This window comes from Camellia sinensis, chromosome 13, assembly GCF_055761805.1.
Source record: "Camellia sinensis isolate YWXY chromosome 13, ASM5576180v1, whole genome shotgun sequence".
Taxonomy (NCBI): domain Eukaryota; kingdom Viridiplantae; phylum Streptophyta; class Magnoliopsida; order Ericales; family Theaceae; genus Camellia; species Camellia sinensis.
This window is the reverse complement of record NC_138973.1, coordinates 41671516-41696783: the sequence shown is the minus strand read 5'-3', so window position 1 is coordinate 41696783 and position 25268 is coordinate 41671516. Positions and strand designations below refer to the sequence as shown.

The 25268-nt window shown below is 32.5% G+C and overlaps 1 protein-coding gene across 5 annotated transcripts; it reads left to right on the top strand.

Moving 5' to 3' along the window:
• Positions 1-755: 755 nt before the first annotated feature.
• On the top strand, positions 756-12649 carry LOC114285101 (myosin-2). Of its 5 annotated transcripts, none has more exons than XR_014348756.1 (7): positions 756-926; positions 4559-6501; positions 9029-9087; positions 10192-10407; positions 10840-11006; positions 11315-11613; positions 12467-12647. XR_014348756.1 is itself a non-coding variant. In XM_082902073.1 (7 exons), the coding sequence occupies exons 5-7, from the start codon at positions 10968-10970 to the stop codon at positions 11693-11695; spliced, it is 300 nt and encodes a 99-aa protein (XP_082758199.1). In that variant the 5' UTR covers positions 763-926; positions 4559-6501; positions 9029-9087; positions 10192-10407; positions 10840-10967; the 3' UTR covers positions 11696-12649. The 5 variants fall into 5 exon arrangements, 4 of the variants coding, with proteins under 4 accessions (XP_082758199.1, XP_082758200.1, XP_028083895.1 ...); XM_082902073.1 differs by having other exon boundaries at positions 763-926; positions 11315-11465; positions 11586-12649; XM_028228094.2 differs by lacking the exon at positions 756-926 and having other exon boundaries at positions 5361-6501; positions 11315-11465; positions 11586-11613; positions 12467-12641.
• Positions 12650-25268: the final 12619 nt, after the last annotated feature.

The following is a 25268-nucleotide window of genomic DNA, read 5'->3' as shown; positions in this document are numbered from 1 at the left end:
AAATCTCAAGAGAGATAAGTTTAATTTACCCTTTCATTTTTCTTATTTTCTGCAGCAGTAAGAAACAAAGTGCTAATTTTCCATTTCCAATTTGTTATTTTTTTAAATTTAAATTTTTCTATTTATTGTGGTAAGAGCATCCACACCAATCTCTTTAAATTTTTAGTCAAATTATAACTAAAAATGCTATTTTCCTATTTTAACTAATCACCCCACTGCATCAAATTCTCTATTCTAACTCAACCCTATTAAAATATTTGTTATTCTTTTTTTTTAATTAAATTGATGAACTGCTAGCCAAACAATTCTTATGTTCCTTTGTAAAGGTAAAACTGGAAGAAATGTAAAAAAAAAAAATATGTTGTTGACCAGCCGAACTTCCGGGCGAACATCCGGCAATACATAAGTAGCGATGAACAGTACCTCGCTTGTTGTAGCGAGATACTGTAGCAAACGCAAATTTTGACGAGCTGCAAGGGAGATTGATGGAGGTGATTTTTTGAAATTTATATCGTTAATTTAGCTAAGAAACTAGGGCTGGGCGTAGGGTTATCCGACCCGCGCAAACCGCCCTACCCGATCTGAATCGCACGCGTGTGGACGGTTTCGCAAACACATTAGGGTAGGGTGCAGTTTGGATTTTATATAAATTTCGGGTTGCGGGTTTGAACCGCACCCGCATTAAATTAATTATTTTTTTTTTTCCTCTTTCAAATCTAACCGTCCATCTCACCATCTCACTCACCTCATCTATAACAAACAAAACAAAAACCCTAATCGTTGTCTCCCTCACTCTCTCAGTCTCATCTCATCTCTCATCACTGTCTCTCTCACTCTCTCGTTTCGTTGTTCATCTTCATTTTCTGCACCGATCACTCTCTCGTTGTTCATCTCATCGCACCGATCGTTGATTTTTTTTACAACAGGTAAGCCACTCTGTCTCAATCTCTCTCCCCCTCTCTCTCTCTCTCGCCCCGATCGTTGATTTTTTTTTACAACATATATATATATATCAGATATCTCTCTGATCTGTCTCCCTCTCTCTCTCTCTCTCTCTCTCTCTCTCTCTCTCACTCATTCCCTCCCTGATTTCTTATCTCTGCACCGATCGAATCTGTGTGTTTCTTTGGAAATAAATCTGATTTTTTTTTGGACCAACAGATCTGATTTTTTTTGAAATTGAATCTGTAATCTGTGTGTTTGTTTTGGAATTAAATTTGTTCTTAAACAATTTGTTCTTAAATTTGATCTGTTTGTTTTGGAATTGAATCTGTAACAGTTCCCATACAAATTTTTTCTTGAATTTGTTTTGGTCTCTGTGTTTGTTTTGTTTGATCTGAATCTGTAAATTGAATCTGTTTTGTTTTGTTTGATCTGAATCTGTTTGATCTGAATCTGTAAATTTGAATCTCTGCACCAAACAAATTTGTTTTGTTTGTTCTTAAATTTGTTTTGTTTGATCTGAATTTGTTATTAAAATTAAATTAAATCTGAATCTGTTATTAAAATTAAATTTGAATCTGTTATTAATCTGAATCTGAATCTATTACTAAATCTAAATCTAAATGTAATCTATTTGGAATGTATAAGGGATATTGCTGAACTGTATGGATTTGAGTTATCCTTGGATGGCATTCAAAAATACCGCAAGGGCAATGGATTGCAATCCATAAGCTCAATATGCTTCAAGGCTGCAAGAATCGTTGCAATACTCATTGATGATGGAATTGAGTTTGACAAAATGCATGACATTGAATGGCATAGGAATTTTGCACCGGTGGTTGGTAGAATATTGAGAATCGAGCATCTGGATGGCTTTCTCATTTGATTCGATGTTCATCTGAAAATTTAGTCACTAGCATTAGGTTTCTAGCTATTGCCGTCTTTGCCACTTTCCAAAATAGAAGTGAAGCAGTTGATTAATGATCACATTCCATCCCAAGTTTGATGATTGTAACAAATTTTTGGGAAAAAAAAAGGTTTAAAAATAAATTTTTGGAAAAAAAGTTCAATCCGCAAACTGCCTACAACCGCCCGCACATCCGCGAATCCTATCCGCACAAACCCCAAATCGCATTGTGGGCGGTTGCAGGTTGACTTTTTCCCAAACAGCATAGATGCGGACGGGTCCAAACCGAACCGCAAACCGTCCCAAACCGAACCGCGGACACCCCCTATAAGAAACGATTTTAACGATCCTGATGCTGATGCTCTAACGCTATGTTTGGATTGAGTGATTTGGAGAGAAAGGAAAAGAAATGGAGAGATATGCATTTCTCTTACTTGTTTGGATAACTTAAGTAGAACGAAACGAGGAGAAATACAGAGAAATATAGAGAAACTCATTTCTCTTATAACCCTTATTTTCAGTCTTCCCAAAACTAGAGAGATTGAGAGAGAAAAGAAACCAATATTATCATAATACCAATTTTGTCCCTATAAAAATAAAAGAAATAAAATGATTGAAAATATAAAAAGGTTGTTTTGGTAATATAACATAAAATAATTTATTTTCTTTTCTCTTATGAAATCTAACCAAACAAGAAGGAGAGAAATCACAATCATTTTTTAAAATTTTATTTCTTACTTATCTAAACAAAAATGAAAGAAATCACAATAATTTCTTTTCTTTTTTTTTTCTCTCCTAGGTTCCCAAACATAGTGTAAATATCAAAGCATGAATATTTTTATACCATAGACGTTTGAGGCTGCTTTTCTAAATTGATTTGTTTGAGAAGTTAAAATTTTCTTTTTGTAGCATTTTTTTTAACACATGATAAATCTTTTTAACTTTATAATTTTCCTATTTGTTTTAGTAAAAACTGACTTTTTAAAGATTGTTCCGAACGGGTAGACTAATGTCTTGTTAAGTAGTACTTATAACTTATGGAGATACCATGGAAAAGCTTTCTCCCTCAAGATTCTAGACGACGAAGTTCTAATTTATGACATTTGCTATAGTTATAAATTAAAAATAATAGATAAATTACGCTGATAGTCTCTCAAATTTATATTTAATACAGATCTCTCTAGACATACTAATCCTCAGAATTTAATTTGTAATACTGTCAAAAAAAAAAATCAAATCAAGATGACTAATTTACGAAAGTACCATAATGGTCTTCTTTCTTTACCCAAACCCATATTTATACCCTCTGCCACTTTTCACCTTCACCATTGTATCCCCACCAGTACCCCTCTCCACTATTACCAGTGCATCCCCACCTTCACCACTTCCATCACCACAGCATTAGTGTATCCGACTACAGTTCACAACTTTCATCACCACTAATCACTTGTCACCGCCGGCGGCGACCCACCACTCCTCCTCCATTTGTCACTATGCCAATCACAACCACAAACCACAACCACCATAATAAAAAATCAAAGCCCTTCCAATTGAAGGCACTCCCATGATCAAAACTCCTGATTGGATCAAATTGAATTGAATTAAGGCTATGCCACCAAAAATCATCTAGCAAAATAAAAAATCCTATATCATTTAGCATAATCAAAACCCTAAATCTCTGCAAGTGATTGCAGCCTGTAGTGTTGTCGCTCATGGCTTGAGGGATGGCATGGCACAATCATCATCCTCGTCCGTTGATCTACGAACCCACCACCTCTCAATGTGTTGCAGCACCAACAACAAATATTTGCGAAGAGTTCCCTGTTGCGGAACCAACAACCATCAATTTCAGTACCATCAACCCTTCGTCGCACCACCCAACCCACCAATCACCATCTCAACATGAATTGAAGTAGATTTTTTTGATTAATTTCACCAGGTAACTTGGATTAATGTTACCATGTAGTCTCTTGGCTTCTTCACTCATGGTGGTGGTTTTGTTTTTAAGTCATGGACAATGTTTTTGATTTGTATATCACAGTGACGGTTTTGTGTTTATGAAGTGAATTTGATTACATGTAGATGTGGGTATAAATTCCACAATGTTAGCAACTCACATTTTATATCCACAAATGTATTTATAATTAGCGATTGCCACACGCGATACGTGTGCTATTCAAATAAATAAAAATAAAATAAAAAAATTATTATATATTGTATGCTAGTCAAATGGTAAGAGTCTTATTTATTTGATATAAGTCTAAGGTTCAAGTCCCCTCCACTCATCTATTTAATTTTTTTTTTTATTTCAAATAAAAATGTAGACACGTGGCACCATAAGAAACAAAGGCTTCAAGACACCATAAGAGGTGTTGACTTTATAATATAGATAGATAGATAGATAAATAGATGATGTGGCAAAAGTAGTGAGACCCATATCATTGAGTGTTCAACTAATAAAAAACTGACATTGGTCCGATTATATTATTGCGAATTGAATTTTAAAAAATTTATGAGGATCTCAAATATTTTCTGTATGAATTTTTGACTGTTTTATATAAGAGAATGTGGGTAATTGTCCGTAAATGTGTATGTGTGCATTGGTAAAATGAAGCTCTGTTTTTCTTTTTATCAGTGTCTGGTTTATTTATTTGTTTGTTTATTTCTATAATATCTGATTTTCTATTTTTCCTCTTTATCTTTGTGCAGTTTAATAAGTTGGTTGTGAAGATTTTTTTATTTGTGTGCATGAGTTTGTTCGGGGAGTGTTTGGAGTTGTGGAAGGATGATTGTGGTGGTGATGGGAGGTAATGTAAGGAAGGAGAGGGTGGTAGTTGCCTAAAATGAGAGTGATTAATCGGTGGTCTTGTAGTATTATTTTACACTATTTATTATTTGATATTTGTCAATTTATTTCTTAAACTCTTAACAAAAATTATGGAGTCCCACAATTTTAATCAATAAATATTAAGATAGAATATCATGTGAATTTATTCCAAGAACAACACATAATTTCTAAAATGACTTGGGTGATGAATTGTGAGAGAAAATGATTTGTTGTAGAATGCGAAAGTGCATGAGGGTAAAGTTAGCATAAGGAAAAAATTAACTGTTGACATTACCAAAAATTGTTAGTCAATCTAACTATCGACTATGATCAAAAAAAATTCTACCTATTAACTAACAAATGTGGGATATTACAATGCAACTATAAATCTTAGGGGGATTGTAATTTTTAGAACTTTAAGGAGAAATATGTATTAAGAGCAAACCTTAAGGGTGTTAATGTAATTTATTCTTAAATTTATCAATTATTTTAGAGTGTTGCTATTAACTAGGGGTGTGCGCGGTGCGGTTCGGGCAGTTTGAGAGTAAATTTACAAACCGAATGTTGGGTTGGCAGATTAGCGGATTGACAATTTGCGGTTTGGGCGATTTTTGGCGGATTGGCGGATTGAAGAATATTCTAACTAATTATCATACATTTGCATAATATATAATACTAATTTATATAATATTTTTTAGATATATAACACAATATAATTTTAAATAATATGTTTCATATATATAACCACTAATTTATAATAAATTTTATATCTTAAATCTCTCTCACACTCATTTTTACATTGATATTTCATTGGAAGTTAAAAAATATATATGTATTAACTTTAGCGGAGTGGAGCGGTTCGGTTGGCGGATTATAAAATTTAATGTTTAAACTGCGGTTAGTGGTTAGAGCGGTGCGGATAGATGCGGATCGGTGCGGTTTTAGCGGATTTGACAGTATTTTGCACAGCCCTACTATTAACACTCCATTAATTATTTTAGATCTTCCATATTTTAGCTTTATTTATTTATTTATTTATTACAATAATAACCTCAAATGAAATTACTAAAAATGACATCAATAATTTTGGAACACCCCATCTCACAATTAAGCCCACACAACACTACATCATGAATTAGGGTTTATGAGAGTACACACCTCCATCACCACCAATCTATCTTCTCTAAATCCCACTTTCAAAACGTACCCACCTTGAAAATCCTTCGGCGGCAATATTTCGGCGGCAACGGTGGTAACCATTTGATTACATACACTTCTCTGGCAATGACAATGAGTGCAAATTTTTTCAATAACCACAACCCCATGAGACGAGAAGAGTACAACACACTGCTAGAAAAAGGGGAGACGGTGGCATTTTTTTAACGACGTTTTTTTAAATGTCACTATTATTAATATTTAACGGCGTTTTACAAACGCCGCATATTATTTTAACTAAAACGGCACCGTTTTATAATAGGAGGCATTGAAAAGCGCCTCCAAATGCGGTAGCCACACGCGCCTTTTCAATCCTTATTTTGTATTTGGGCCCTCTCTCAAACCATACGCATACATCATTTTGAATCTGAGCCCTCTCTCTCTCTCTCTCTCTCTCTCTCTCTCTCAACCCATACGCATACATCATCATCGAAGATTTAGAAATTCGAAGCGATTTCGAAGCTCTAGATCGAAGCGATTTCGAAGCTCCATCGAAGCTCCAGATCGAACCGATTTCGAAGCTCCATCAAAGATTCAGAGATTCAGTGATTTCTAGAAGCTCAGATCTGAACTTTGACCCCTCAATTACTCGCATTTCAAGCTCAAATCGGTACTCTCTCTCTCTCTCTCTCTCTCTCTCTCTCTCTACATGAAGCTATATAAATAGAAAGTTTCATTTTCAAGATTTCATAGAAATCATCTACATGAAGCTAATATAAACATGATGGAAAATTTAGAGTTATATTTTATGCCTCTATTTCTGTGTGCTGCTCTGTTCTACTGTATCTGTGTGCTGCTGTATATGTGCTTCTGTATCTGTGTGCATTTTGCTAATCTGGTGCCTCTGTATTTTGCTAATTTAGAGTTATATTTTGCTATTTTATTTTTGTGTTTTGTGTTTGGTTTGTGAGAAAAAGAAGGAAAGTGATATGCCTTGGACTGAATCAGTTAGAGTACTCTAACTAACAGTGATTGTTTGATTTAGTGTTTTGTGTTTGGTTGGTGAGAAAAAGAAGGAAAGTGATACGTTGCACTTAAGATATAGTTAGAGAACAAAAATGAAACAGCAGAGATTAACTAGCAGTGATATGTCTTGGACTATGTTTTTTTGAACATTGAAAAAAACTAACTAACAGAGATTCAGTGCTTAATATGTTGTACTCTAACTAACAGTGATTCGGTGTTCAGTGTTTTTTTCTTTACTCTAACTAACAATGATATATGTCTTGGACTAATATGTTGTACTGGGAATGGTGATGAACATATGTTGTACTCTAACTAACAGTGATATGTCTTGGACTGAATCTGTTAGAGTACTCTAACTAACAGTGATTGTTTGATTCAGTGTTTTCAATGTTCATTTTAAACAGCAAATATAGTTGGAGTACAAAACTAACTAGCAAAGATTCAGTGCTTAATATATTGTACTCAGATATATATATATATATATTTTTTGACTACTTCAATGGAATAAAAAAAATGCCATTATATCATAGCTAGGATATTTTTAAATTTAAAATTGATTTCATGAACATAAATGACAAATAAAAAAATGGGATTAGGCAAAAGACATGTTCATCACCATTCCCAATCTTTTCTTTAATGAGAGAAACGACAATAGTCCTGAGCTTGAAAATTTTCCTCATAGTCCAAGACATATCACTTGGACAACTCATGTACCAAAAACAATGGCTTTTAATCACATGTGTATGAATCCATTTAACGCAAAGGATATCAGCTTTCATACTTAAAGCCCAAATATTTTTTAAGATAGCTACTTTGTTCCAATCAATAAGACATTTAAACCCCAAACCACCTCCCATTTTAGGAGCAAAAATATACTGCGAACTAATCTTAGCATGGCCTTTTAGCTCCAAACCAGTCCATAAGAAATTCCTCACGATAGGAAGAATAAAAATCGAGGACCAATAGACTTGGATACTGAACAAAACGAATTGAATTAATTGAATGGTTGAACCCTGCCCCCATATGAGAGTAACTTTGTAGACCAATGCTTGATTCTAGCTAACATCTTGTCAATTAACTGGCAACAATCCTCAGTTTTAAGTTGAGAAGATATAAGGGGAACACCTAGGTATTTGATAAGAAACCTCCTCACTGGAATAGGTAAAAGAGAGAGAGAGAGAGAGAGAGAGAAGGTATTATCATCAACTCCACATAGAAAGAGCTTTTACCCAGATTAGGCTGCAGCCTAGAAATCCACTATTAGTTGGTATTCTTAATTACGCAACAAAAAATCCACTATTAGTTGGTATTTTTTTGTTTGAAATATCTCCTTTGCCATTCTGAAATAGGAAACAAAAATTCAAGTGGCAAACACATTAACTAGGGTACCGATAATGAACTCTATATTATGAAATTTTGGACAATGATGTTCCAAAGTACGACTGTTTTACAATGTGTTGTGTTTCTTGCAATATTTTGAGTGACAATATGAGGATTGTGCTATGATTTCAACCATTGGAATATTAGATTCGTTGTATGCTGATTATTCTTATTACGGGACAATCTTTACCATTCGATTTCACCAGTAATATTATGGCAAGCTCTTATTAACCATGGCAACTGATGCATGCTAAAATGTATCAAAACACCATAAACAGATATTTATGTATTCTATATGGAAATGCAAATCAATTAATATTTGACTTTGTTTGTGCTTGCTTTCATTTGAAGGCATAATAGTTTGGTCTTTATTGATTGATTTGAGAGAGCAATGTATTTCTTGAATCTATCATAATCTATCAAGAGCATTGTAGAAACTTTTGGTTTCTTCATTAATATGCTTCATACTAGATATGCTTCTAGTATGCTTGATAGTATTAATTCAGATTGCACCACCGGGATGCAATCATTAATGGTGCATGCATGCATAAATAGCCTTAGACCCGTCCAAGAAAAATAATCAGTGATTGTTTGTAAGTGGCATAATAGTTTTGGGATTTGTTGCTATGCTAGTTGCAAGTGTATGGTTCTTGAACTATCGTTTGGTGGCCTTTTCTTCCCTGTATCACATGCTTGCTTTTTCAGCTGGAAAAATTATGTGTTGAATTTCCTTTCCTATTTCTCCTTAGCACATGGGTTCTCATTTTTAAGTAGGTTGGTTTCTTTTTCAGGGATCCATACTCGAAGGGAATTGATCTTGATGTATTGAAAACTTCTCTAGCTGCACGTGGTATCTAAATTCTATAATAATTCCTAAAACCATAACAATTGCCATTCTATCTTTTAGTGTTTCTTTGAAAATGTTATATGCGTTTTGATGAGCTTTACACTTAGTTATCTGATTTGGTTGGTTGGTTGGTCTTAGTCGCGGAAGGCCCAAGTCATATTCTTGGATTTAATTGTTGTCTTGTTGGCTGAGATGCATGTGATCACTTGATGTTGCACAGGTTTTTCAAAATTGTTATTTATTTTTTACTTTTTTATATAATCTCAAGTGGTATGGTTAAAAAAATAATAGTTGCCAATGAAGAAGTGGCAGTTGCTTCTTATCCTTGCTCCTATATGCCCCTGTATTTATTTCTTAATTCTTGTCAATACATCTGTGCACCTAGTAGACTAGTGTGATAGATAGATTGGGTGCTCTAGCATTCTCCAACAGTATGCTTTCTGGACAATTTTCTTTTGGCTGCTAGATATGGGTGCGATAGCACTCTCTAGAAGCTTCCACCATTGTGCTGCATTAACTTAATTTCATCTCTTCCTTGCTCCTAAGCCTCTCCAAAGCTCTTTAACACCACGTTGATTGCCAAGTTATTCCTTACAATGAGATTTCCACAGAATTAAACATAAATTGAAGGAATTAACATCAAATGAATGCAACCTTGCCTATGTAAATCAACATAAATATGCGCTGTTCGGCATTCATGGTAAGCAGGCTTGCTTACTTGTACGTCTTTGTCCATAGTGACACTAGTCAACCCATTGATTCTAATTTTGGGTTGTGATATCTGAAAAATGAAGAAGCTAGTCAAGTTTCAATTGAACCTGTATTTTCTGTTGTTGTAACTATGTACCCTTTCTGAATCAATAAATTATTTATAATCACATCTGTTGTATTCTATCGCATGTGCATATGTAGAAAGTCAATTGGGGAAGAAAGTAAACTCTTGTTTAGCTGTTCTCAAAACTTTTTTTTATGCCTTCTGTGATAGTTTCCATTTTTAGTTTTGGGATCTATGTTCATTCCTGCATGTTGGTGTTGCGTTTAAACTTCCTTTACATTCAATAAAACAATGATGAGGTAGAAATTAACGTGCTTTAATGTGACGTGCAGGAGTGTTAACGTCCAATAAGAAGCTAGAAGAATCAAGACATGAGAAGCCATCTGAAACAGAACCAGACCAACTTGCTGAGGATGTTAAGCCGGCTCCTTCTCCAGATGGGGAAGTGGGAACTGGAGGAATAGATGCAGTGAAGCCCAAGCACAAGAGAAAAAAGAAGTCATCCTCCAACGTTGATGCAAGTTAGCTGAATGAAAAAATATATCTAGGTATGATACTGACTTTTTTCTTTGTGCTAAAAATAATTTTCTTGCCATGCATCTCATAAGTGGATGAATCAACTAGTGAATCTCAGGAAATTGCTATTGATTGGTTGAACTGGTTCTTAATATAGGCTAATAGCCAATATAATTCTGATAACTATGGTGTTAAAAAGGAAGGGTATTTTCAAATTCTAAGACTAAACAAACATGAGACTTATTTTATGTGCAATTTGTTTATGTTTTATCGAGGTATTTTTGTCTTCGTCTGTATATTTTCTGAAGTCATCTTTAAGTGAGTCACGTGACCACTTAACATGGATTAATTATTAATGGGATGAGATTGCAATTTTTTTTTTAAGGCATCCCTAATTAAGCTCATCTGGATAAATATTTTTTAAGTAATACTTGTCCACTCTATTGTCTAACTATTATTTGCAGGTCATCGTGATACCGGGGTATGGCTTCATTGGACTTTGATTTGATCCAGTGAAAGGCATATGGAGTTGGGAATGCTTCTGAAGTTGCTGCATTGAGTGTTTATTGTAGGAGTAATCCAAAAGTGAAACATGAGAGGAAATAGTGTTAATATTCCTTCTGCACCCAAGGTTTTGTTTCGACTAAAATTTTACTCGAGGATTGATTTATTTTCATTTTCCTATTCTGTGATTTTTTTTTTTTTTTGGTTCATGTATTTACATGAATATATTTGGGTCGTGATTTTAGCATTGTGAAAGGGAAGCTGTAGAATAGCAACTTAGTTATTTGAACGAGCCATCAGCTTTTCACAACCTTCAGTATAGATATTGTCATGATATTATTTATGTATGCATAACTGTGATACTTAATTTCCCTCCCATCAAATTGAGTTTCCTTTTCCTCTCATTTGACCTATGTTTGTGCTTGTTTCCTATAGAGTAAAGCAGGACCTGTTTTAATAGCAATCAATCCCTTCAAAGATGTCCATTGTTTTGGAAACGATTTTATCACAGCTTATAGGGAGAAGCTTTTTGACAACCCTCATGTTTTTGCTATAGCAGATACTGCCTATAACGAAATGATGAGAGGTGAGTTAAATAGTACTTGCAGGGATTTTGAAGAAAAAAACAGGGCTCATATTCATCTATTTGTACTTTGCTACTAAAGAATTTGTTTTTCTCACTCTACTTTTATCATGGATCATGCAGATGAAGTGAATCAATCCATCATCATAAGGTTAGTTGAACTGTCTCATGGATTTGTTGAACTGTTTTATGGGAAACTCTGGATTTTAAACTGTGAACTCAAGGGGTTTTAAGTTTATCTGGCACCATGATTGAGAGTATTTAAAAATGTAAAATAAAAGTTGTATGGCACCACTAGTTTGGAGGCTGTTCCAGCAAAGAACTAGTTCTTTGAAACTTGAGTATGCCCTGATTGGGAGGTTGGCTAGATATGTAAAGGAGTATAGCAATCGTGTGCATGAACATAGAGCATAAGTATGCTAGTAGAGTTGGTTTACAATTGTGACATTCTTTATTCTGCTACACCTGGGGAGCTTGTTAATTCACAATAAATAGTTCTTTATATGTTGACAATAGTTTGGAAATTGAAACAAAACAGTGTCACTGAGGATAAAAATTCTCTTGACAATGGCTTCTTTATATTCAAATTAAAAATGAAGCAGATATGGGGAAAATTATTGAAATTGGGCCATTTTATTTTGGAAGTAGACTAATTTTAGTGAGAAGATGGCAGTTGTACATGCATTTGACTAAGAGTGATTCTTTTTTGTGCACATTCCGATGAAATTCTATAATAATCCCCTAGAGTTTTGACAAATGATGGGCTGATTCATGTGGCTAATGTTATTGGTAAACCTTTGTACCATGATGAGTATGCTGAAGTTCATAGTAGGCTTATTTTTGCAAAATTGCATTGATTTTTTTTGTAGTGCTTCTTGGTATGTGATAAAATCTTCTTGTTAGTGCTTCTTCAAGTTTTAAGTATTGTTTATAAGTATTGGGTACAAATTCTTCAATTTGTGTTTATTTTGGTGAATTTGATTGCAGTTTATGTTCTGATGCAGGCATGTAAACCAGTGATGACTACAACTTCTATGCTAAAACATGATTTTTGGATATATGTTAGTTTGTGGTTAATGATATATGTTAGTTTGTGGTTAATGTTGAAACATAATTTTTGGATTTTGGATATGTTATTTTGTGGGTAATGGTGATTAGATATTAATTGAATGAGAAACTGAATTAATGCTTCATTTGTTATTTGAATCAGAGTTTTTATTTTATATGTTAGTTTTATTACAGGTATTTGAATGGGAGTTAATATTTTATATGTTAGTTTTATTATAGGTATTTTTTTTTAATTTAATCAAATAAAATTAGCACAATTTCAAAAAAAAAAAAAAGGGATATGACGGCGCTTCTACAAACGCCTCCTAAACCCTCAATAGTAACGGTCATTTTTTAAAACAGATACGACGGCGTTTTTAAAACGTCGCTAACTATCGTTGGTGACGTCAACATGTGTATAGTAGGACATTTGGCGGCGTTTTTTAAAACGCCTCCTATACTAATATCACGACGTTTTTAAAACGTCACAAAGATACAGTGACGGCCGCAGTTTCGATGTTTGGTACTAAATGTCACAAAAGGAATTAGCGGCGTTTTTGATAGATATAGCGGCGTTTTTTAAACGCCACTAAAAGTCCAATTTCCAATAGTGATAATAAAAAATTCAAGTAGATTGACATACCTCATAATAAAGTAGAGAAAAAATTTGTTAATCACTATAAATATTTTTCACTAGTTTTGGGATGTTCCACTGTCGTGGGTTTTGTTAGGATTTTGAGAGAGAGGACTTTTAGGGTGTGGGGGGTGTACATTTAAATAGGTGGAATGTTTTTATAAGAATAATTTTAGTATTATTTGGAGAAGAAGAAATTCTAAAGAGTTTACAATTTATAAGTGGAAGTCTAAAATAATTGATATATTTTGTCAATCACTAGTATGTGTGAAATTTATATAATGTGAATTTCACATGCATGTAAATAGTTCGAGAGAGTGGTTAGCAATAATTTGTATCTCATCTTTTTTTCTTTTTTTTCCAACTTTTGGCATTAATAGGCCTCAATCTAATGTGCTTACGCATTTTTTAACCCACATATTCATACGGTATTACATATCAGGTAAGCTTCACACCCGTACTACTAGTCTGTACAAAAAATAGCACTTTGTCTGGTTTAGGGTAATTTTTTTGAAATTGAGTTTTTTTTTTATTTTTTCATTTTTAATGATTTTATTTAATATTTTAAATATTTTTTAAAACTTTTTAGATATAGCTAATCTCGACATACTTACAAATTATAATATTTGTGATTTTTTTTAAAAAAAAAATTTATCCATAAATCTCATATGAGGGAATGTCGATCCATTTAGTTCTAAGAGTTTTTTTATAAATCAATTAGTCCTTTTTGTTTTGAAAAGCTATATTTATTTGATTTGATGCCATTTGATTTTAAGTGAATATCCTTTTGTGATTCATTTTTTTAATTTGTTTTTTAGATGAAAATGTAAAGGTGAGGTTGTGGAAGATTATTTTGGAGCACAAAAATTTATATTCCTATTAATGTGATTTTTTAGTGTTATATTAGAGTGTTACACTAGAGTATTATATTAGAGTGTTATATTTGGGAGAAAAACATACACTAAGGGATTTTTATGTGTTATATTAATTGGAGTGTTACGTTTGGGAAAAATACGTTAAGGAGTTTTTTTTTGAAATGTTACGTTATTATGTTTCGAAAAAGTATATTAAGGAGTTTTTGTGTGTTACATTAATTGGAGTGTTACGTTTGGAAAAAATACACTAAGAAATTTTTTTAAAATATACGTTGCTACATTTGAGAAAAATATACTAAGGAGTTTTTTAATGTGTTACATTGGAGTGTTACGTTTGAAAAAAGTACACTAAGGAGTTTTTTAGTATTACATTGATTGAAGTGTTATGTTTAGGAAAAGCACACTAAGAAGTTTTTTAATATGTTACATTAAGAGTGTTATGTTTTGAAGTGTTATATGGGAATGTCACGTTTGGAAAAAAAATATATTAAAGAGTTTTTTTGAAATGTTACGTTTAGTAATTTCAACATTACCAAAAAACTCACATTTGTCATTCAACACATAACACACGTTTATGCTTGACTCTTTATGTAATTCACACTAGAATGAAACATTTGGATCTATAAATAAAAAGAGAGAATCAAACAATTCATAAGATCACTATTTAAAATTTATTGATTCTTTACTCTCTTTTTTTTTTTTTTTAAAATCACTAAATATGAAAAGTGGAAAAAATAATAAAATTCAATATATTCTACATTTAAAAGGACACTACAACAAAAAACACAAACGGCGACTAAAAAAAAAAATTTCGTCGCTGAAAGTGCATGAAATGGCGACTAAAATGGAATTAGTCGCCGAAAAGCAGGTTTTTAGCGACTAAAAGGGTTTAGTCGCCGAACAGTGTGTTTTTAGCGACTAAAAGGAAGTTTTGTCGCCTAATATACGGTTTTCAGCGACTAAAGTTTGTTTAGTAGCCAAAAGTCACGGTTTGAACAAGTTACAGTTATCGAATCGATTTATTTTTGTATGAATGAAATACACAAAGTATTTGATAAAATAAACAATTTAGATCATTGAAACGGGTTTGTGGTGTGTCTCACAAGCGAAAACAATGACATTCATTCCAAAATCTAGGAATCCTCCTCCTTAAAATTAATAATTTAAAAGTGAAAGTTAAAAGCTCGTTAACTAATTTTTATAAATTAATTATTTCAATTTATTTAAATTATTTTTACTTAACAAATTATAACTAAAAATTACACCAAATAACCTACTACAAACTTTTAAAATAAAAAAAACATTAATAATACACTTTACGAAACACTCTTCCATTTATGGAACACAACAAATACAAAAATACAAATAACTTAGATGCACTTTGCCAAACAGTCTTCCATTATAGAACACAACAAAAATACTGTTGACAACCGACTCAATTTATTTGAATTTGGCAAAAATTTATAAGTTCCATTTTGTCCGCCAATCAGAACACTTCTGAGCGCATCCTACGACCACCAAAAGACTTCTCTACCAAAAGAGGAGGAGAAAAAATAAAAAATAAAAAAAACGAACACTACAAGAAAAAGCATTTTTGCCGACCACTTTTAGCTACCAAAACTAATTTAGTCGGCAAAAGCCACGGAATTGGCTACCAAAAATAATATTAGTCGGCAAAAGTCAACTTTTTAGCTACTAATTTTTTTTAGTAGGGGAATGTTGATTATTGGCTACTAAAAAAAATTTAGTAGCTAAAGATATTACAATTGGCGACTAAAACAATTTTTAGTAGCTAAACATATGACAATTGGCGACTAAATAAAAATTTAGTAGCCGTAGAGGTACCTTTAGCTACTAAATTGTTTGGTAGCCAAATGAAAATAAAAAAATTAATTTTTAATCTTTCCCGACCAAACTTTTGGTCGCCAAATGTCAAGTTTCGGCGACAAAATTTCTTTCAGTCGCTGTATACCTACTTTCGGCTACTAAATTATTTGGTAGCCGAATGAAAATAAAAAAATTAATTTTTAATCTTTCCCGACCAAACTTTTGGTCGCCAAATGTCAAGTTTCGGCGACAAAATTTCTTTCAGTCGCTGTATACCTACTTTCGGCTACTAAATTATTTGGTAGCCGAATGAAAATAAAAAAATTAATTTTTAATCTTTTGCCGACCAAAATTTTGGTCGCCAAACGTTAACTTTCGGCGACAACATTCCTTTTAGTCGCCAAAGACCTACCTTTAGCTACTAAATTATTTGGTAGCCGAATGAAAATAAAAAAATTAATTTTTAATCTTTTGCCGACCAAAATTTTGGTCGCCAAATGTTAACTTTCGGCGACAACATTCCTTTTAGTCGCTAAAGACCTACCTTTCGCTACTAAATTATTTGGTAGCCGAATGAAAATAAAAAAATTAACAAAATAGTTATTTTATTTTATTAATAACAATACCATTAGTCTCCACTTGAAAATTTGACTAAACAAAATAGTTATTTTTATTTTTATTTTTATTTTTAGGTTGTACACCCACCATCCAAAATTATTAATATCTTATTTTATTTTTTATTATCTCAAAATATTAATTTAAAAAAAATTAATTATTAAAATAATATGAATTTCTTATTTTGTCCTTTTTTTAAATCCATTAATAATACAAAAAGTACAATTATGACAATTGATATTTCTACAAAAATATACTATCAAAAGGTAATTTTGAAAAATTAATATTTTTAAAATGTAATAATTGTATTATAAAAAGAAATTAAATTCTGAAAATAGACTATTATTTTTAGATGGAAGAAGTTGTCGGCTTTCATTTGATGGGTTGAACACATCTTTTAATAATTGGGCCCTCACGCGAAAGGTATGCTAAAATGGGCAACTTGTTATTGGCTGTTTGTCGATAGTTTTACATTGCAAAAATTTAAAGGCATAGTTACAGGTCAGTCTGATGAATTTAATTTTTAATAATAAATTTATTATTTTTAAAAAGTACAATTAAACGATTTATACTTTTTACATCATCATATTTCAATAACACTAATAAATTAAGAATAAATCAAAATTCACAAATAAAAGACAAAATATCCCAATTATTTATCATTTTAATAAATTTTTCAATATTATTACCAGTACTAATGAATTAATCATTTTACAGACACAAAACATATATTTAAAAAGTTTTAAAAAAATTTCATTATCAAAACGAGGGCTAAGTGTGTAAAAAAAATTCACTCATGACTTATGAGTAAATAAATCTGATTTGTAAGACTTATTGATATTATTTCAAATTTTAAAATTTTTCTTAATTTTTTAATAATTAATTTTTTCAACTTTTTAAAATTATTTTTACGTTATACACGGTTAACAATAATCAAACACTATTGTTAATTTAAATTTGGAGGGAGACATTTCTAATTTAAATTTTAGGGATTTATAAAAGTAATTGGCGACTAAAAAAACACGGGTTGAGCTGGCACAAAAAAAATTTAAAAAAAAAATTTCCTTCTTTTTTTTTTTAATTTTCTTTCTTTCTTTTCTTTCTTATTTTATATATATATATATATATAATATAAGAATATAAGAATTGTTTGATTTTAAAATATATTATAATATTTTTCAGTAAAAAAAATATTAGGACAAATATTTAAGATAATTTAATATTTTTAATTTATAATTTTAGGACAAATATTAGGACCGATTTCAGATTTCGTTTTTCTGTCTCTCACTCTCTGACTCTCTCTCTCTTTCTTTCTCACTCTCTCACTACAAGAAAAGTGGGCTTATGAGACGGAACTTTTTGCGACGGCACATTTGTCGTCGCAAAAAATGGCACAACTTGCGTCTGTCTGTCTATCTGTCTCTCTCTCTCACTCATCTATCTCTTATCTCATCTCTTTTCTCTTTCTGTCTCTTTCGCTCATCTCTCTTCTCTTTATCTCTCTCGCTCATCTCTCATCTTTCTCTGTCTCTCTCCTTCATCTCTCTTCTCTCTATCTTTCTTTCTGTCTCTCTCGTTCATCTCTCTTCTCTTTATGTCTCTCTCGCTCATCTCTCTATCTCTCTGTCTCTCTCGTCCATCTCTCTTCTCTCTATGTCTCTTTTCTGTCTCTCACTCTCACTCTCTATCTCTTTCTTTCTCTCTCTCTCTCTCTCCCACTGTGTTTGCGTTGCTCACTCTCTCTCTCTCTCTCTGTCTCTCTCTCTCTCTCCTCTATCTGTCTCTCACTCATTTCTGTCTCTCACCATCCATCTCCAGTACCACCTTCACCACTACTACAAATGCCATTCCATCCCCACCACTACTTCCACTATCGCCACTTCACCTCTACGACTACTATTACTACTATCATCACCACCACTCCACTACCACTACTACCACTACTACTACCATTACCTTTCTTTCACCCCTGCCACTCCATTTACACTACCACTACCACAACTTCACCACTAATCTCTTTTGCGAGGGCTAAGTGTGTAAAAAAAATTCACACTTTTTGCGAGGGCTAAGTGTGTAAAAAAAATTCACTCATCATGACTTATGAGTAAATAATACATATTTGTAAGACTTATTGATATTATTTCAGATTTTAAAATTTTTCTTAATTTTTTAATAATTAATTTTTTCAACTTTTTTAAATATTTAAAGCAAATTTGTTTATTTTTTAGATTCACTTAATTATTTTTTAGATTCACTTAATTTAGATATATATATTTTTTTTTAAATTTGAGGGATTTATAAAAGTAATTGGCGATTTAATGCTAATTGAACTAAAGGCCTAAGCTGGGGCTGTGCGTATATATTTTTTAGTTGTACGTTAATGATTTTGACTGCTAAGATATGCTTCAGAAAATGATTTTGACTGCTAGTTACAACTGAATAATAAATTAATTAAATCCACTTGACACATGATTTCTTCATCTGTCTTTATCTATGAGAAAATATACATATTGCATGTTCTAAAATTCTAAAAAATTGATTAGTGCCTAGTTAGTCATGCAGGAGTCCCAAAAAAAAAAAAAACAAGGGTTGAGTTGGCTCATAATTTTTTGGAGAAAAAATTTTCCTTCTTTTTTTTTAATTTTCTTTCTTTCTTTTCTTTCTTATTATATATATATATATATATATATATATATATATATATATATATCTATATAATAAGGGAGGAAGGTTTTTGAAAATATGTTAAAATGTATAAGAGATACATTTCATTTGAATGGTTGGGATGATTCCTAATCAATATCTAAGGGTCCAGATTAAATTTTTTCCCGCCCAAACACTCTCTACCCTCTCTCTCGCCCACGTCTGCCAAACACGTCTCTTAGAACTCTATCTCTCCACGTTCTCTCTCACGTTGGTGGATCTCTGTTAATGTGTTGTAGTACAGAGAAAGAAAGAGATGGGTGTTGTTGTGTTCACACACACTCTCTCTCTGTCTCTCTCATCTCTCTCTAGGGTTCTCACTCTCGATGCTGCCAAACCTGTCGTAATGCCGCCGTCGCACTACCATTACCAGAACCACCGCCAACCACATCAACCACCACCATTTTAGTTGCCGTATATTGAGTTTTGGCTACCAAAACTATTTAGTCGCCGAATGAAAAATAAAAATTTGTTTTTACCTTTGGCAACCAAAAAGTTTTGGTCGCCAAATAAAAAATCTCTCTTCTCTCTCTATCTTTTTCCCTCTATCTTTCCCCAATTTTTTTCCCTCTCTCCCACTCATCACTCTTCTCTCTGGCTCTCTCATATCTATTCGCTCTTTATCTCTCTTGTTCATTTTTCTTCTTTCTCTCTCTATGTCGCTTTCTCTATCTCTTGTTCATTTCTTTTTGTTATCTTTCTCTCTCTATCTCTCTTTCTTTGTGTCTATCTCTCGCTCATCTTGTTTCTCTCTCTCTTTTTTTTCTCTCTCTCTGTCACTCATCACTCTTCTCGCTGGCTCTCTCTATCTCTCTTGCTTATCTTTATTCTCCCTCTCACTCTCTCTATATCTCTTGTTCATCTCTTTTTGCTGTCTTTCTCTCTCTCCCTCTCTCTTTGTCTATCTCTCGCTCATCTTGTTTATCTTTCTCTTTTTTTCTTTCTCTCTGTCTCTCTCTCTCTCACTCATTTCTCTTCTCTCTCAATCGTTCATTTCTCTCAATCACACTCATCTCTTTCTCTGAGCCCATTATTATTGAAAGAGGAAAAAGTCAAAAAATGAAATGGGTCTCTCTTTCTCTCTGTCTCTTACTCTCTATGTCTCTTACTCATTTCTCTTCTCTCTCTTTCACTCATCTCTCTTACTCATTTCTCTTCTCTATCTCTCTCATCTTTTTTCAAATATATTTTTTTTCAATTATAATGTGTATAATTCCATCGTCATAAATAATACAAAAAATAAATATAAATATTTTAGTCCTAAACAAACATGCTTTTTAGTTTATGTTTTTAAATTTTTTTAAACATTTTGTTCAAACCAAACGCGTTTGTAATTTATGTTTTTCTAAAAATAAACAAAAACCAATTTATAAAATTTATGGAAATTATTTTTCATTAAAATATTACTCCTACTTCTACCAAAGTAAAAAAATAAGAATAATTTTTTATTCATTAAAATAAAAATGAAACAAATAAATTTTCAACCTTTATAACTGGAAAAAATAAAAAAGCAAAAAAAATAAATTCATTAACTATAAAAAAAAAATTATTTTAACAAAAAATTATTTTTTTTTTTTAAAAAAAAGAATCATTTTGCTGTTTAAATATTACCAAAAAAAAAAAAAAAATTCCCGCTCGATTTTCCACCCCCTTTTTTCCATTCCCGCTCGGCTTCCCCCCCCTCCCCATCTCTTGAACCAAAATACCCAATCTGAAAAACCAAAAATCCCCTTCAATCAAAAATCCCTAATTCTTACGGCTCCACCGAATTCGAGAAGATCTGACTAAGATGGTATCCAGGCTCCAATCTGTGGAGATCGATGCCATGGTCGTTTGCCATTCATTTTCCACGATTGTACTAACGGTTGTAGCCACGACTACTGCCGACGAGTGAGGAAGAGAAGAGATGAGAGGCGAGCGTTTAGAGATGGAGGTGCAAGAACAAAGTGAAGAAAAGGTGATCGAAGCCATGGCCGTTTTTGATCTGTTTGTCCATTGATATCTATTTGAATCTCTCTGAATCTATATCTATATATATATATATATATATATATATATATCTTGGTTTTTGCTCTGTTTGTTCATTGATTTTGGACCAACTATACCGACAGGTCCATTGAGTTCTAAGCAAGGGACTGAATGTTCGACGACAGTTTGAATTAGGCATCTAATGGGTATTTTTTTTTGGCTTGCTTGCAGGTTTGATTTCTAAGGTTGGCTTTTTTAATTTTCTTCTATTCTTTTTCAACCACTCATCTGACTTAATTGTTGCTCTACAATTGCTTTCTTGGCAAAGGAATATTTAATTTACATGTCAATACCGCTCTTACCTTTGTGGTTAAATTTTCTGCAACAATTACACACTTAGTTAAAGCTCACTTTTCCTACACCTATATCCCTAACCGGAGATATCTAGTACGGATTCTATCTCATTGCTTTTGATTTTACAGTGTCGACTTTATCCCTTCTGTATAAGTTAGCGAAAAAGAAGAACCTTAATCTCCTTATGTTTTCTGCTTCAAATCATTTCCGTTCCAAAATAAGTGAGTAAAGATGATATGATCCTCCTCCATCAAGGAAAGTTTGTAAAATTTGTTAGTTTGTATAGGCATTACTCTTCAAGTATATTTTTAGTGCTTTCCTATGACTAGGACCTAATTATGTTTATAAGGGATAATTGACTCTTTTAAAACTAACATATTTTTGTTTGTGTTCTTTTGCTTTCCCCTGACCTTTATAAGAATGGCCCTACTCGATTCATCTTCTAGGCCACATTGATTTTGTATGGGTCTTGGGTCTAGGAGTAGGAGAAGTGCAGTGAAAGATACTTTGATCAAGAATAATCCAGATATTGTAATCTTTCTAGAAAGTAAAATTGAAATTTTTTTAGGAGCATTTGGGGGACTTGGAATAGGAGTTAGGAGGCCTTATCTTTCAGTAGTAGATCCTTCGGGGATTTTGGTCGGTAAGCTACAAGTAGTATTTAGGGTGTTTTTTGTCTATAAGGTTTAGAGATTTTGATGACAACGATGAGTGGCTTAGCTTATGGGGGTTTATGGTCCTAAGTCCTAGGTTTAGATGGTCGTTTGTTGGAGTTAATTGGTTTGTTTGGGTTGTGTTCGCCAAATTGTTGTGGGAGGTGATTTTAACGTTAATGGATTTGCTTTAAAAAAGTTGAATGGGGATGGAGTGTCAAGGCGTATGAGAGATTTTGATGCTTTTATTACGAATTGTGAGTTGGTTGATCCGGATGGAACATAATTTACGGACTTACGGATGGAACATAATTTAGATGGACTTACGGATGGACTTACAGACTTACGGATGGAACATAATTGTGAGTTAGTTGATTACGGATGGAACATAATTTAATCAATTGAGATTAAGGTACATAATATTTTAGATGGACTTACGATAATTCCCACCACTTATATAATTAAAAAGGACCACATAATTAAATAAGACTTACCTGCATAAATCTAAATTATAACGTTATAAGTTTTAGTATCCAAAATTTAACATAAAAAATTTGCTATAAATTAAACTGAACCATTCGTAAGAATTCTTTATTTTGTTTTATTTTATTTTATTTTATTTTATTTTGTTGGCCTTTATAGATTTGGCCTCTTCTTCTTGGGGTAGCAAAGCGTCTTTTGAGGGGGAGAGAGAGAGAGAGAGTGAGTATGTGTTTTAAAATTTGAAATTTCAAAAAGTGAGGTGAGCGATAACTTATGAGATTTTGTTTTGTTGGGAAAGAGTTGTTGGGAAAGAGTTGGTACTTGATGTTTGGTTTTCCAAAGGCATTGTAAATTACATTCTACGTTATCGCTCTAACAACAGTAGTCTTACTAAAAAAAAAAATCTGCTCTAACAACACAAAGAGAAGGAATTCTTACTAGATGTTTGGCTTTCCAGAGGCATTGTAAATTACATTCTACGTTACAGTGGCATAGAAAATTTTCTATTATCCAATTTGAGGCTTGGTACTTGAAGTTGTTACCAACAAGCTGTTGCTTTTTTATTTTCTCATTGAATGTGGTAAAGTTGTGAGGAAATTCTAGTCTTTGAGTCTTTCTAAAATGAAGTGGTATTGTTCCTAAAAAAACAAAAACCTAGCAAAGCTGTATTTTACATCTGTTATGACTACCATGCCACCTAATCCAACATGAATATTGTGCTAAGGAAACAATACAGGTTTTGATATTTGCAGGTGGTCCTTCTGTGATGGTGTGGTTGACTGACCACTGATCTTTTCTTAAGATTGCTGGTTTTTATTCCTTAGTTCTTTCATTATTTTATATAACCTAGTGGCAATGGACATTGAAACTTCATATAAAATAGCATTTGAAGTACATTTTAGAAATCTTAATGTGGTATATCCCTAACTAAAAAGTACACCCAATATAGTAGGATCCTATGTTACCAATTCAAAAAATAGATGCTTAGAGTGTAATGCAATTTGAAGTATTGCTAAAGTTTTGTTCATTTTTTTACCTTTTAGGTCACTTTGGGTATATAGAATTACCAATTCCAGTATATCATCCTTCCCATGTGAGCGAACTAAAGCGGTTGTTGAGCCTGGTTTGCTTTAAGTGCTTGAAGTTGAGAAGTGGGAAGGTAATGGATATGTTTATAGAAGGCTCCACGTAAAATCTATTGTCTACTAATTAGGCTACAAAATACTAAGATTTTAAAGTTTTACTTGATTTAATTCATTGGTTCACAATCTTTTATTCTTCTTCATTTTTTATTTTTTATCTATAAATTTTTTGTTCTGTTTGCTATAGTTGTATATTTGCTTCTCATTTTACAATAGTCTTTAATTTGTGTTTTGAGTTTGTCCTTCAAGAACATTATGTCTTTACCTTTGACCTTTCAGTCAAAAATATTACATATCTTTTGAAACATTAATATGGAGTAACATTCTGAGTGTATATTTGCAGGATTCAAAGAGCAAGGCCTATCCTTATAGATCCAGGCTTATACCATTCACAGAAATCTGGTGTATTTTGGGCCAAAGAGAAAAGATCTATGCCTTCTTCATTCAAGTTATTCATGGGTATATTCTTAGCTTTTGCCTTGTATGACTATTCTATTGTCCATGTAGATAACTCAAGTACCTGTTCATCTGTGTTCAGTTTTTCACCTTAGAATCAGGGATGCTGATGTTTTCATACATATGTGGTCTCATAAACTAATAGATGTTAAGAGGAATAAGTTAGTGGGATTTTCTGTACTTTTGTGGTATTATAGTGATACATTTTTGAATCAGATCCTGTAGTCCTCAATTATGATAAACCACCACCTGTTTGTGTGTTGCTTTTTGAAATTTAGGATTGATATTTGACCTCTTTGGTTCATATAGGCATGACTTGATGACAAAAAGCATGTGAATAGGAAAAACACAGCTGACATTTTGCATCAAGCATATTTAGTGCATGTTGTAATGAAGTTTGGTCACAATTACAGCAGGAAATTGATATCGAGATGATGGGGATGGTGTAGGTGATGCTTTCTGAGCAGGAAATTTGAATTTTAAAAAATTCTAACGCAGACACGTTGCGGACACTTAGGAAAATACGTTTATATCACTTAAACACATTAAACACATAACAAGTTTTATTTCTCTTCATTTCTTATTATTTCTCACTAAATAACCCCATCCAAACAAGACTATACTGTAGAGGAAAAAGAGATGATGAATTTCTTATTAGTTTTATAGTAGAGTTTGTATTAGTTTTATAGTAGTGTGTGCACTGTCTTAGATTACAAAGTCCACCTGATTTGGAGAATGGAACAATGGGTGCTGATATTCTTGATTCATAATATTTTAGCAGTGTGGTTGATATCATTTCCCTTTAAAAAAAAAAATCAAGGAAATATCTTAATCAATATACTCTTGACTCTCTATTTTAGCAGTGTGTTGAAGCCAATAAAATATGTAGGCATTGAAGTTTGGCAAGTAAGACTCTTGACTCTCTATTATTAAAGTATTGTTATTTCTTCTAATTGGGTCTATGATCTTGCACTTTCTGATTGAAGCTAAGTGTGTGAACCTCTGTTGTTATGAAGTAAAAAGGTTGCAATGCTTCATTGTCAGTTTCA